General features: G+C 39.5%; 1 protein-coding gene across 2 annotated transcripts in view; it reads right to left on the minus strand.

Annotated features, from left to right (window-relative positions):
* Positions 1-1,716: 1,716 nt before the first annotated feature.
* The window catches only part of LOC120794246 (growth arrest-specific protein 7-like), a 60,331-nt gene continuing 49,143 nt past the window's right edge, over positions 1,717-12,904 (minus strand). For both annotated transcript variants that reach the window (XM_040135116.1, XM_040135117.1), the window contains 4 exons: positions 12,348-12,471; positions 5,790-5,869; positions 4,692-4,790; positions 1,717-3,421 (listed from right to left, as the gene is read on the minus strand). In XM_040135116.1, coding sequence (XP_039991050.1) covers positions 3,308-3,421; positions 4,692-4,790; positions 5,790-5,869; positions 12,348-12,471 — 417 coding nt within the window. In that variant the 3' untranslated portion in view covers positions 1,717-3,307. The remainder of the gene's footprint in view (positions 3,422-4,691; positions 4,791-5,789; positions 5,870-12,347; positions 12,472-12,904) is intronic.

The following is a 12,904-nucleotide window of genomic DNA, read 5'->3' on the forward strand; positions in this document are numbered from 1 at the left end:
GTCAAATACATTTTTCCCAAAGATGATTTCTATCATTTTAGGTACTTCTTAATGCGCTGATGTATGTTCAAGTGTTCATTTTTCTGATAAGTTTGGTTTTAATTAACCATTTGATGCTATAAAAAGGGGCTGTCACGATTGGCAGCTTTGTGTGTGCTCTGTGGTGTATGGGCGGGACCTCGATACCGCGGCTCGACCCGCCGATCACTACTGTGCAGACTCTGGCTCCAAATGACGTCAACAGCGCAAGATGGCAGCGCCCGTGTCCGGAATGTTTTGGCTTCAGTTTTTGTGCAGTGGGAGGAGGTGAAGCCGTGTCAGTGAGCTAGCTAGTAAACTGTTTTTAGCCACTACTACGGACTGGTGGGCAGAGGTAATGTACAAAGAAAGCACCATATTCTGCAACTTTAAATAAAGGGTGACGTTTATAACATTTTCTACTTGCTATCACAACAGAACAATGAGGCTGTCAAATATATATAGGAAACAAAAAGGCTAGGCTAACAAGTTAGCCCAGAAGTTGAGGTTAGGAAGTTAGCTTTGGCTGATGACACAAACGGTGACATTGTGAAGAACATGAAAAATTTGGAACACAACTCTATACACTTCACTATAATCTATATTTTGACGTGCTAATTACTTTATGTAGACACTTCCTACCTGCGAGAAAAATATGTGAAAAAACCCTTTAGATGAATACCGTTAGCTACAATAGCCGCTATCTTGTGTATACATGACTTATAACCAGTCATTATTATAAAGTGTTACCAAGTGAGATATACAACAAGGTACCCTCACTACATGGGTTATTTTAGGTCAGTAATAAGAAATGCAATGCCAGTGTATTTTAACTTTTCGATAAAGTACAAGTGTATCTCTGTCTGAACTTTTAACCACATCTTTATAATCACTGTCTAAACCTGTAACGAGGCTTGACCAAACCATTTTATTGTTAAATGTGAGAATGTGGTTTTTAGGAAATAAAATACTTTTTTCGTTTATTAAATGTCCTCCTCTGCTCCCCCCCCCCCCATTTTGTAATCATACAATATCACACAGAGAGCAAAAACAAACCAGAAAGCACGTTATGACTTATGATACATATTTCCATTTTATTAATGAAAAATGCCAACCTTTAGCTGTTAATGTACAAAAACATCTCAATCCTTGTCTCTCAGTGGTCAAGTAATACTAAGCAGTAATACTGGATAAGACATGGTAGTAAAAGAGTACTTTGTACAACATTTAGCTTCTGCAGACAGCAGCGCTGACACAACTGAAACAACTGACATACATTTCCAAAACTGTAGAATATCACTGGAGAGCTGTCCTTTCTCTTGCATATAAAACACTTTGTATATTTCATATATTATCAGTACCAAATGTCTGTATATCATATATCTTTTGTAAGATTCTACTATTTACTGTGTTTTACACTCTTCACTCCACTGCCTCCTTTCATAGCAAATCACACATCTCATATATTTACACCAGGCCACCCTGAACCCAACCACAACACTTTCACTTCCATTAGTAATAAAATGTGTAACAATTAAGTTCTCTTCTGAATGCTTTTCATATGAACAGCGACTTACAGTAAATTTATCAAATATTACTTGGGCATAAAGTGCAGTTGGTGGATTTTTAATTCTTATTAGGCATGAAGTAAAGATGGAAGTAAACTGAATGTTCTTGAGCTGTAGATTTCTGATTTTGTTTTTTTTTTGTGGGATGCTAGGAAGTGTAGCCAGATTTGTGAATTTAGCCCGCAGAAATTGACTGTTCGCTAATCCATGGCGCTGCAGGCCTGTCAAGCTTTGGGTTTCGCATCATGCCTAAACGGTGTATGGGGCTGTAATGAGAGCGATACTTGCTAACTAAAAATTTTTTAAATTTTTTTTTTCACTTTTCCAAAACCAAATACACAAAAGCAAAATTATAAAGAATGTATTTAACAATGGTTTAATGTAGGCTACAAACATTAGCATGCCCGGCTAACTAGCTTACTACCCAAAGTAGTAACCAAGTATTATATCCAGTGGTAAGGGGCTTGTCATTAGCCAACTATTATGTGGGATTACAGGCTATGTTAGAAATATACCTGTTAAAGACTGAAACATCCACTGCATGGGAGCCAAGATGCTCTTTATTTGGTTTGGGTAAGGTTACAGTCCAGAAACGTCAGCCAAACTGGCGCTGGATAGTGTTATGTTTGCTAAACCCTGGTTATTTCTCATTCCCACATCCTTTTCTCTTGTAAAGGCGATGATTTTTTCCAAGTTTCCAAGTAAGTTTTTCTATGTGTTTAAACCATGTAAGGTTTATATTAGAATGAATAACATTTTAATTACATTTTTATTTATAATATTGTATAACACTAGGGCTACCAATACACAAACCATGCTGTTTCTTTATTTCAATGTCACCTACATCCATGTAGCTCGTGAGGAATGTTGACTTTTTGCCTGAGACGACATTATGTGCATATTTATGACCCTTTCACAGGCTTGTTGGTTTAAAACAAATTGGAAACAAATGTCAACTGGGGATGGAATTTTAGCATTAGCATTAGCTTAGCCTAGCTAACTACAGCCAATCCAATCTGCTAGCGACAGTAGTCACTTCAACCAACAAAATCCACAGTCGACTAGAAATGAGAAAACATACTGTAGTTTACTCCTGTGGGAAATTGAGGCCCATTATTTTTGTGCACAGTAATTAACACTCTCAGGTCAGAATGCATTTAGCTTAGCAGCATCCATTAAATCATTTTTGCCAACAGCTTTGCAGCCCCAAAGTCACATGTGTATCAGTACACAAGTGAATCAGAAAATGACCTCACAGAGCAAAAGCACATACAAACTGCAGCTTTACACTGCTGCATGACATAAAGCTATTCATCATTTACACGTTAAATATTCATTGTTGGTGCTTCTTCATCATTCGACCCAGCTGAGTATCCTTTAGTAAAGAATTTGCTCTCCTGTGCTGTTTTAGTTGGGTATCAGCTTGAATAACAGAAAAACACAACCCATTACTATCTGATATCTTCATTCATCCCTTAGAGTTCTCACTAAATTGCCCAAACACTGACAGCATCCACAGCAGGTGGCTGTTGGGATGTGAAGAGCCAGCGACTACTCATCCCTCAGTCTGTTAGGAGTCACACATGGATCAGTGGGGGGGCGATCCCAGCACAGATTTCATTTCCCAGTCAGTCCTCAGGCAGGTAGGCTCTGGGTCAGTGTGTCTGTGTGTACTGTGGGGTAAAAGTGTGCATATGCAGAGCCATCTGACAGCACTGAGATCAGATCTCTACGTCCACTGGCCTGATTTCTCCAGTCTTATTCTCCCGCACCCACAGCTCTCTGTCTTTGGCTGGGTCCACACACTGCAGGAGCTGGTCCACCGGCTCCATCGTCTGGACAAACAAAGAACAACGATAAAATACACACTCCAATGTCTTTTCTTTGCTTCTGTTCAGATGATACCTCACGGCATTTATAAAGTAAGCCTTTGGTTCCATCTGCTGGTCTAGTAAGGGTACTTTCAATTCAACCTCACATCCAACCTTAGTCTCGTGAGAGGGATTTTTTGTTGCAGACCTTTTTAGATTTGCAGTAATAATCTACAGTATGCATCACAATTGCAAAATATAATATTTATATATATATGTTATTTTATTTAATAAATTATGCATATATTATTGTCCAGTCAGGCACAAGACACTGTGTCAAGGTCAGTGTGTCAAAATATGAATGCAGCAATCTAGCTACAGTAGTAATGAGGTTTTGAAGGCCCAGTTGGAAGGGTGATTTCACGTTCCTCTCTGCAGCAATCACAGTTTAACAGTCTCTGAATAAAATGTGCTGAGATTTGTGGAGTTGCCAGGCCACTGTCAATAAAATGTGATCAAACAGCACCCACACAGTGTTCTATATTGAAGGAGTCTTTTCTCCAGACTTTGATATTGATTGTTGCTTTTTTAGTCATTAATATTTTATGTTACAGATTAATACCAAATTGTTTTAGGGGCTTTAAAGTTGCGATGATGAGTTTGGCCCCATGTGGTTGGAACCCAAAAACAGGCTGAACACTAAACACATACCTTCCCTTTTAAAGATGATAGGGCAAACGCGTTAGCAAACAGCTGCATGTTTGCCCATCCAGCAGACATGGAGCAACATTAGCATTCACTTGGAGCCATGTTTCTGGCCACCTGACAGATTTAAATCCAATATTCACTCTTCTTTGAGCTCTGGCTGGGTTTTCATTAACTCCTGAGGAAAATATCTGGCTCTTTAGTTGCTAAATGCTCCACTTTGTTCACTAGATAGTCGCTAACTTTGTCTGCTGTTTGGCGCTGGGCAGCTGCCTGCTGCCACTGTAAACGCTGTTGATGAGAATTTACAGCCATAAAACACAAACAATAAAGCTACAAGAGGCTAAAAGGCTTCATAGACAGAGTTGGGTGATAATTCTCTACGAGCAACTCCTTTCACATTACACAGTTCACAATGAACAATCGAAGGTTCTAACTTACAATTTGTGCACAGTCAGCACACAGTCAACCCGCTATGTTGAGGGACAGCAGGGTTCTGGAGTCACAGTTCACTTCTGGACATACTCTATGCCAGAAAGCCAGCATGAAGTAGTTGCTAGATGTTGTACTGAGTTGAAGTTGCGCTTACACTTTGGTTGAACATGTCTGTCTCGTGCCGGAGGGTGGTGTACTGACACAGATGCTGTCTGATCATCTCCACCCGCTCCACCTCCAGCCGCTCCAGCTCCTGAGGAGAAGAGCAGTTTGCAATGCCTGAGTCACAGGGAGATCTCAACACTTCCACCTGTCTGCGCTGAGCAGAAACAGGGATCGGCAGTGGTAAAACGGGGCTTACAAATGAGTTTCCAAAAATCATTTCCAAACTCCCTGTTTAGCAATCTATAAACTGTAAGAATATATATTTACACATTTCATAAAAGGGGTCAAAGCTCAGGTCCTTTGACGCATTCCAGGGCTGTTACAGGGATCAAACTTATGACCTTCCAGTGACCAAATGGTCGCTCAAACTTTCACCTTTTTGAAATCCTTGTAAAACATCAAATGGAACTTTGCTGTAGCGAATGTGAACCTGAGAAATCACTGACACCACTTGTATGCTGGCTTGGAGAGTCAAGAATGACTGATACACAACTATACACACTGTGTATGGTTGTGTAGATGTATCGCTGTGTGTATGAAAGGGTGGAATAAATATGTAAATTAAAATGGTTAATATATGGTATGTTACGTAGCTAAATGTTGAATTTTATTTCAAGGTGATTATGATTTTGCTACATGTTTACCTTTTCTTCATTTGAAGAGTCTGTGTTCATTCCTTCATTATATTTCAGTTTTTGAAATTTTTATTATTTTCACTGGTAGTTTCTTTGAATAACTGTTACGCTCTGTACCTGTCACAAAATGTGGTACAGCATTTCACAATAAGTTTGGTTTAAATTAGCAAACCTTTTGAGGCTAAACGCTACGCTCCCAATTTTTAACTCAAATTCTCACACTAGCACACAAAATATAAACATCTGTATCAATTCAGGTCACTAAGAAAGTCAGTTTGGCTATTTACACTATGTATTTTGCACATCACAGCTGCTGTAAAACAAATGAGTCGAAACCATTATAAAATACTGTAACATGTTATGCTGAAACCTAAAAATAAAAATAACAATACAGCAGAGCTTCCTCTCACGCAGCCAAATTCCACACAGTCAGCAAACCCATGATATCTTACCAGGCTTGTGGTGACCATCTCCTCAAACCATTTGGACTGGGACTGGTTGTAAAGGTCGACACAGCGCATCAGATCGTCTCCTGCCACACAGAATGAAAAACCAGGTGATAGGGGGCTTTTACTCTGGAAATATATACTGAAACGTGGTATGCAACAGCAATGAGACCTGACAAAGTGTGCCTGCTAACTGTGCCTCTCCAGATGTGCTCTACATGTGGCATACGCTATCTCCCCTAGGTGGTGCCACTTTCCCAACTGTTCCCTCCCAGCTGCCGTGTTACTGCCACAGCGGAGCGGCATTTGTTCCACCTCACTCAGCTGATACGATTATCCAAAACCGTGCAGACGATCTGGACTGATAATAGATTTCATTATGATACCATAAGTAATAATAAAAGGAGAGGTCTAATCTGTGCTTTCATTAATCCTACTGCCTGTATCCTGCAGACAGCGAAAACAAAAACTAATCCTGTGTGAGATTAGATCAGAGAGGAAATGATGCTGATTATTCTGTTCTTTAGCAGATGACTCTCAATCTTCTACAGTGAATGTCTGCTGGTATATCCACTGTTTACATTCATATTAATATTGTATTCTCCTTTTAATTGTGACAGCTAAATAGCTCAAAGCTAGTGCAGGATAGTGTTTCTCTAAGTGGAGTCCGGGGACCAAAAATGGTCCTAACGGGGATTCAAACAGGTCCACAACAAAATGACAGATTTTTAAAAAATGATGTGAAGTGTCACTGCTTCCCTCACTGTTCCATGTCACCGTCAATAGAGAGATTTATGTCATTCTTATGACCTGTTTGTATTCAGTTAAATAGGCAAAACTCTTAATCATCTCCCACGTTAGTTTTGTTAGTGATTCAAACAGAAACACTGAAAAATAACCAAAAAAAAAACTGGCGCCTAGCATGGATGAGATGGATGCATCTGTAAAGGCTTTTGTAAATCCAATTACAGCAACGACAACTCTTGAATCAGGATATTTAGTCAATCATCACAAAAACATTAAGCTATCCAGAAACTAGCAACTGCTACTACAGCAACTGTGTCAACTGAAAATGACATTGCACGGAAGCGTCACTCACTGCTGTTTGGTTAGGGCGAAACCAAACAAAATAACCCCCTCTTCAAACACAAATCAGCAGGCATGGGAATGTCAGGCCGAATGATTATCAGGCTACAGAGTTTGCTGTTTTTACTGTGAAATACCGACATTATTTGACCCCTAAACCTCATGTTTTTCTTTTCTCTTTTTTTATTTGATCTTAAACCTGCAATAACAGACTTTTTGGCCAACTGGAGGTACCAGACACAACATTTACATATTATCACATTATATAGATTATATGGCGAACATGTTGGCATGTTGCCTATTTACACACCCAGCAACGTTAGCATTCATTTAGAGGTGTTTTCTTGGCCACTTGGTGAACGGACGTCCAATATTCACTCTCCTTAGCTCTTTTTTGTTTCTTCACCAACTCTTGTGAAAAATATCTGCCTCTTCATCTGCTCAATGCTCCAGTTAAATCTGTCCGTCTGCTGTTTGGTAGTATTGACAGTATTTTTTTTTTTTTTTTGCTGAAAACTGCCACCTGTTGCATCTGGAAATGACGCTGATGAGAGCGGTGAGACTGAGCCAAAACAGTTCAGCTGTGGGCCGTAAAACCAAAACAATGGTCTAAAAGACGCTAAAACGCTCCGGAGAGCTGAGGGGAAATGCAGAGTTGGGTGATAAATCTCCGTAGGTTCATCATTACAAATTACTTTTACATTAAATATAGTCTTTCGACCCATTGTTAATATAAAAATATGGATTCGAGCAGCTTGAGGTAGCATTAAGTTTAGAAAAAAAAAAATTCCACCCTCTCACAGTATTATATACAGTTTATTCTGTATCAGGTTCTTCCAACTCTTCACTGAAGCTATATTGAGGTCAGACTCCATGCACCTTTCCATAAAAAAGGAAATATTCTAGATGTCTTGTGCATCATGTTATATACATTTCCCACAAATTCAGCCTGACACATTTGGTATCTTTAAACAAAAGTTTTGCGGTGTTTGAACAATGCTCGGCCGTACAGAACAAGTTTATAATGACTCACCTACTGGTGGGTCTCTGGGATAAAGGAACGGATCGATTTAATTGGATTTGTATGTGAATTGTATGTTAAAGCACATCAAAAAGTTGTAGTATTTGCTGTTGCAGTACAGTTTACAGTTTGCAGCATTTTCAGGTGAGTTCAGGCTCAGGTCTTATATGCTTCTATAAATAGAAACTGAAGAAAAAGTTGGAAGAAAATGTAAAAGAGCTGCTGTTTATGCCACAGATACGCCCTCATAACAGGCCAGCAACTCTTACAAAAAGCAAAAATGTCTTTTTAGGTAACAAAAAGCAAAAGTAATGAGTTTCATAAAAATGTGATTATGGCCTTGATATAAAGGTGATTGATATAAAAACATTGGGAAATCACTGGAATAAGGAGAGATAAATGAGCCAATGCTTTGTGTACTCCAATGCAGTGAGAGCATAAAGCGATAATGAGTCTTTGTTATGAGCAGACAGATGCCGTGCTTTAGTTGTTTTGGCATCAGTCCCCTCTCTGCTTCGCTCACACTGCAGTCATCATCACTGGCAGCCAGACAACACGAGCACCGTCAACAACTGCTGCTGTTTGTCTCCCTGGTTGCATAAGCAGCAAGGAGGAGGGATGAATATATATGTGTGTGTGTGTGTGTGTGTGTGTGAGTGGGTGTGTTTGTGTGTGTGTGTGAAGATAACCGCTTTGCATGGAGGACTCGTACTTGTGTGTGACAGCATGTGGTCGTGCCTGGTTGAGTCATGACATCACACTTTGGGCGGAGAGTCTACATTTGTTTACTCTCAGCCAGTCACTTTCCTCATGTCGCTGACCTATTAAAAACGTTTACAAACAAAGTCGGTTCCTGCTCTTTTTCCCCTCACACCCTCCTAACATGCAGCTGTATTTTCACTGATATGTAGTCTGATAATCAGACTGAATTGTCGTTTCAATTACACTTCATTATCAATCATTGACTTGATCTGAGATTGTGTTCATGTTGTTTTGTTTGTCAGCAGGCTCTTATGGATATTATAGACAAGCAGTTAACTTGAGGTTTATCATGTCAATTGAATAGAATATGTCAATTTTAAAGGATAAGTCTGGTGATATTCTATTATTTTCTTACTTTCAAAAAATCCCATGAAAACACCAAAACAGACAATGAACTGATCCTATCAACAAGTATTGTGTGTGTATCCGAAAGTTTGATGTATCTTATTCCTTTGAGCCATAGAGCTCCATTGTTGTGCAAAAACTATTAAAATCACCAAGCCACAATGTTGCACTGGGTGACATGTCCTCTTTACCATGAACACACACAGTGTAGTTTATTTTCAACCCCACATACACTGTTCGGCTCTGTAAATACTCACCACAGCACCAAGCGTATATCAATCTAGAGTGAATTAGTCTCCAACAAATACACTATTTCTTCCTGATCCAGTAATGTTTGCTAAAACCTACAGTGCTTCGGGAAATTACTGGGGATTTTTTTTTTAAATTAAAGTACATATTCCTGACCCAGCTGAAGACTGTGAAAACTGCATGGATCCTTCAAGTCTTCGAGTATTTCTCTATTAAATCAATAATATTCATGACTAAATAAGCAACATTGAAATAAAACATCTTTAAGTATTACTTGTCACAAATTTATCAGTCAAAAACTCAGCTAATCGACTTGATTAGGGCTTTGTGGGTGTGGTTTGACACAACACCAATACTTTCCACCATTTAAGCCCTCTGGCCAAATTAAAACAGCCCTTGCCCCCCTCCAACCTTTAGTTGCGTCTAACCCTCTCTGTGATTGCCAAATACACAGCGAGCTGTCGTAATGAATTTGGATTTATGCTGTTGTTGTCAGACGACGTTGCAATCATAAAACAGGAATTTTATCAGTACAGCTCATCTGCTTGCGAATGACTGCTGGCTAACATATAGTGTGCATGGGCTGCAATTAAATAACTATGTCATACTACTACAGAAAAATATGTAAATAAGAATAACTATAACTCTAATTTTACAGAAGACAGAAAGTGCAAAAGTCTGATTGGTTAAGGAATTTTCCCAAATAGGGAAGCAACCATCAGCGGAAACACCCCAGATGCGAGCAGAATTCAGAGCCCAGTGGCAGTAATGGCACAATGGCAGATGCTACAACATGTTGTAACAGTACCACAAGTAGAGAAGAGTCAGAAAGTCATCAAAATGTCTCAGCAAATATCTATCTAAAAGTTAGTTAGCATAAGCTAATGGTCATACCAGACCAAATGAGGCTGTAGCAGCAAAACTCCCGTCTGTATTAAATTGAGCAAGGATGCATTTTGTTGCTTGTCAATTGAGCTTTTCATTAATAGAAGGAAAGCTGTCATTTCTTTTGCAAAAAATACGAAGTCTCACTTTAACAAGTCACTTAGTCTCATATTCATTTGCTGGATACATAAGACTCAATTCCTCTTGTTTCCAGTGGAATTTAAACAGAGCAGTCTAACTTTGATCACAAAATCTTGAAACAAGTTGCCCCAAATTGGAATTAGTCAAATTCTCTTGATCAAATAATTTTTCCAAATAATTTTAAGACAACCAATATTTTTAGACTGTATAATCTCTATAATAGAAGCAGTGACTTTGTGGGAAAGATTATTTTTTGCAGTCACATTCTTAATGTTGATGTACAGTTTGTGTGTGTGTGCGTGTGTGTGGTTATGTGGAGTGCTCCCGGGGGCTATGGAGTTAGTCCACGCCCACGCCTTTCTGTCAGTCTGGTGTGAAGAGGCTGGTCGAGCAAAGAATGTGTCTGACCCCTCTTCTTCCCTCCTCTTCTATCCCTACATTAAAAAAAACTCCCAGTCTGGCTCGAAGTGCTGATAAAGCTCATGACTCATGTAAAAAGACAAACACAGCAACTTGGTTCACAGACAAAGCCAATGAAGCGCTGAAGAAACACCGAAGGAGCATACAGAATTATGTGCAGTAAGTTAACTATTTACTAAACTGTATCAGTTCTGCTGCCAGTGAAGTGGAGATTTGTTGCTGAACTGAGGGCAGCGTTGACACAAACCACTGTGAGAAAAAACAAAAAAAGAGTGAGAATCCTACATCGGGGAGGGTCTTTTTATAGGCTGAGTGATGAAATCCAGACCCATGTATCTGCTATATGGAGAAACACTGTCTCCTAAAATGTATTTTCTTTGCATATTTTATTTAGAAACTCAACTGCTGACCAAACTGTCATGAGGTCATCTGATGACTCCCTAACCTTTTGACTTGTGCCACTGTCGAGTTAAAATTTCCCCATTCCCAACATTTGTTCCGTGACCAGGAATCTCAAAAAATACTGGCCAGATCATCATTTTCACTGAGGATATTCATTGGCCCCAGAGGATGAACCTAACTTCTGACTTTTCCTTCAGTGCCCTACTCTTCTGTTAAAATGAACATTTTAATTAAATTCATTTTCAAAAAACAAGAGACTCGATCCAAGGGAAACCTGAACACAGCCAGATCTAACCTGAACAGACATGAGGATAATTAGACCGGATCCAAAATGTGGTCGACCCAAACAGACCCTAACAGAGAGAGAATACAGACACTGGCAAAAGCACCATGCGTTATCACTTCATTCCCTTAACAAGCAATTAACAAGCAACCTCGGTGGAAAGGAACAGCATGTCCTAAGAACAAATGTAAAGTCATCGAAACCTCCTGCACAAACAGTTCAGCATTCTGTAGCCAACTGGGCGATAGACAGAAGACAGTGTTCTAACCTATTTAATATCTGTGAGTCAAATTCCAAAAAACTGTCATTAAACATCATAAAGCATGCTTGCTGCGATAAGAGGCACTAATTTTCCTTCAACTTTCAAAACTTTTATCTATATCCTGTTTCTAATTCGCAGTAAAATGAGACCCAGTTAGGCTGAATAGATTTTGTATCTGAGTTGCTCAGAACATAGTGGACCCGTGAAGACCTCTAGTCAGATTTGGAACCACTGCTCTAGTCTCAGACCAAAACATCAAGCCTGTACACAAGAGATATCTTACGAGCAAATAAACAGAATGTCGTTACGTTAACTGAGCAGATTCATGCTTCCAGAGGATGGACCCTTTTTCAGCGGCCATATAAACTTTCATCGTGTGCCACCCTCAGGGCAAACTTTACATTTTCAGCCCCGATTCAGTCCAAAACTTTCTCTTTGTGAAATAAAATAACCCTGCAGCCAGTAGTGGGCACCTGTGGGGCTTTAGTCTTGTGCACTAAATGGCAGAAATACCGTATATCACGAAGTTTCCTCTTCCATTTCTAGGGCTGCTAACCTGACAAAAAATTTGATTAGGTTTCTATTTTTTACACCCACATGTAAGAGATTGCAACATAAATGCACTTACCGGAAGTCTCTCCCATTTAAAATAACAAACATCTGAGTAAGACTGACCCCACCGTGACCTGCAGTCAGTCTGACTCTCACCTGCTTGTGTGGATTTCCTGCGGGCCTTTTTGATGTCTTCTTCGATCTTGCTGCTGAGTTTGATCTCCAACTGCTGAGTCTTCAACTCCAGCTCTTTCTGTCTATCAGCCAGAGCTTTGCGGGCCTGATGCAAATAAGGGAATCAGAGAAAATCAGAGACATGCTCAGATTTCACAACTGCACGTATAGAGAAACTTTGGACAAGCCCCTATTTTTAAGAAAAAGCATGAGGCTTACTTAAGTGTGTAGTGTTCTGGAAACAAACATTATAATTAAAGTCATAAAAGTTTGCAGCTATTATATTGTGTAAGACTGCTTCCATTCATCTGCTACACGCTTTCTCATTATTCACTCATCATCCTGTGTTAAAGCTGCGTTATGAAAGCCAACATAGTCAGTGTATTATTTCCTGACTAGCTTCAAATGCTCAGTTGTCCATCAGATTAGTTTATCAGAAAGAAAGTGTGCTGTCCCTTCTCAGAGTGAACACTGCTCAGATGACAGATGATGCGAGACAGATTTCTGCCGTTCCCTTTAGGCTTCAGCCAGTTGCTTTT

This window comes from Xiphias gladius, chromosome 9, assembly GCF_016859285.1.
Source record: "Xiphias gladius isolate SHS-SW01 ecotype Sanya breed wild chromosome 9, ASM1685928v1, whole genome shotgun sequence".
NCBI lineage: Eukaryota > Metazoa > Chordata > Actinopteri > Istiophoriformes > Xiphiidae > Xiphias > Xiphias gladius.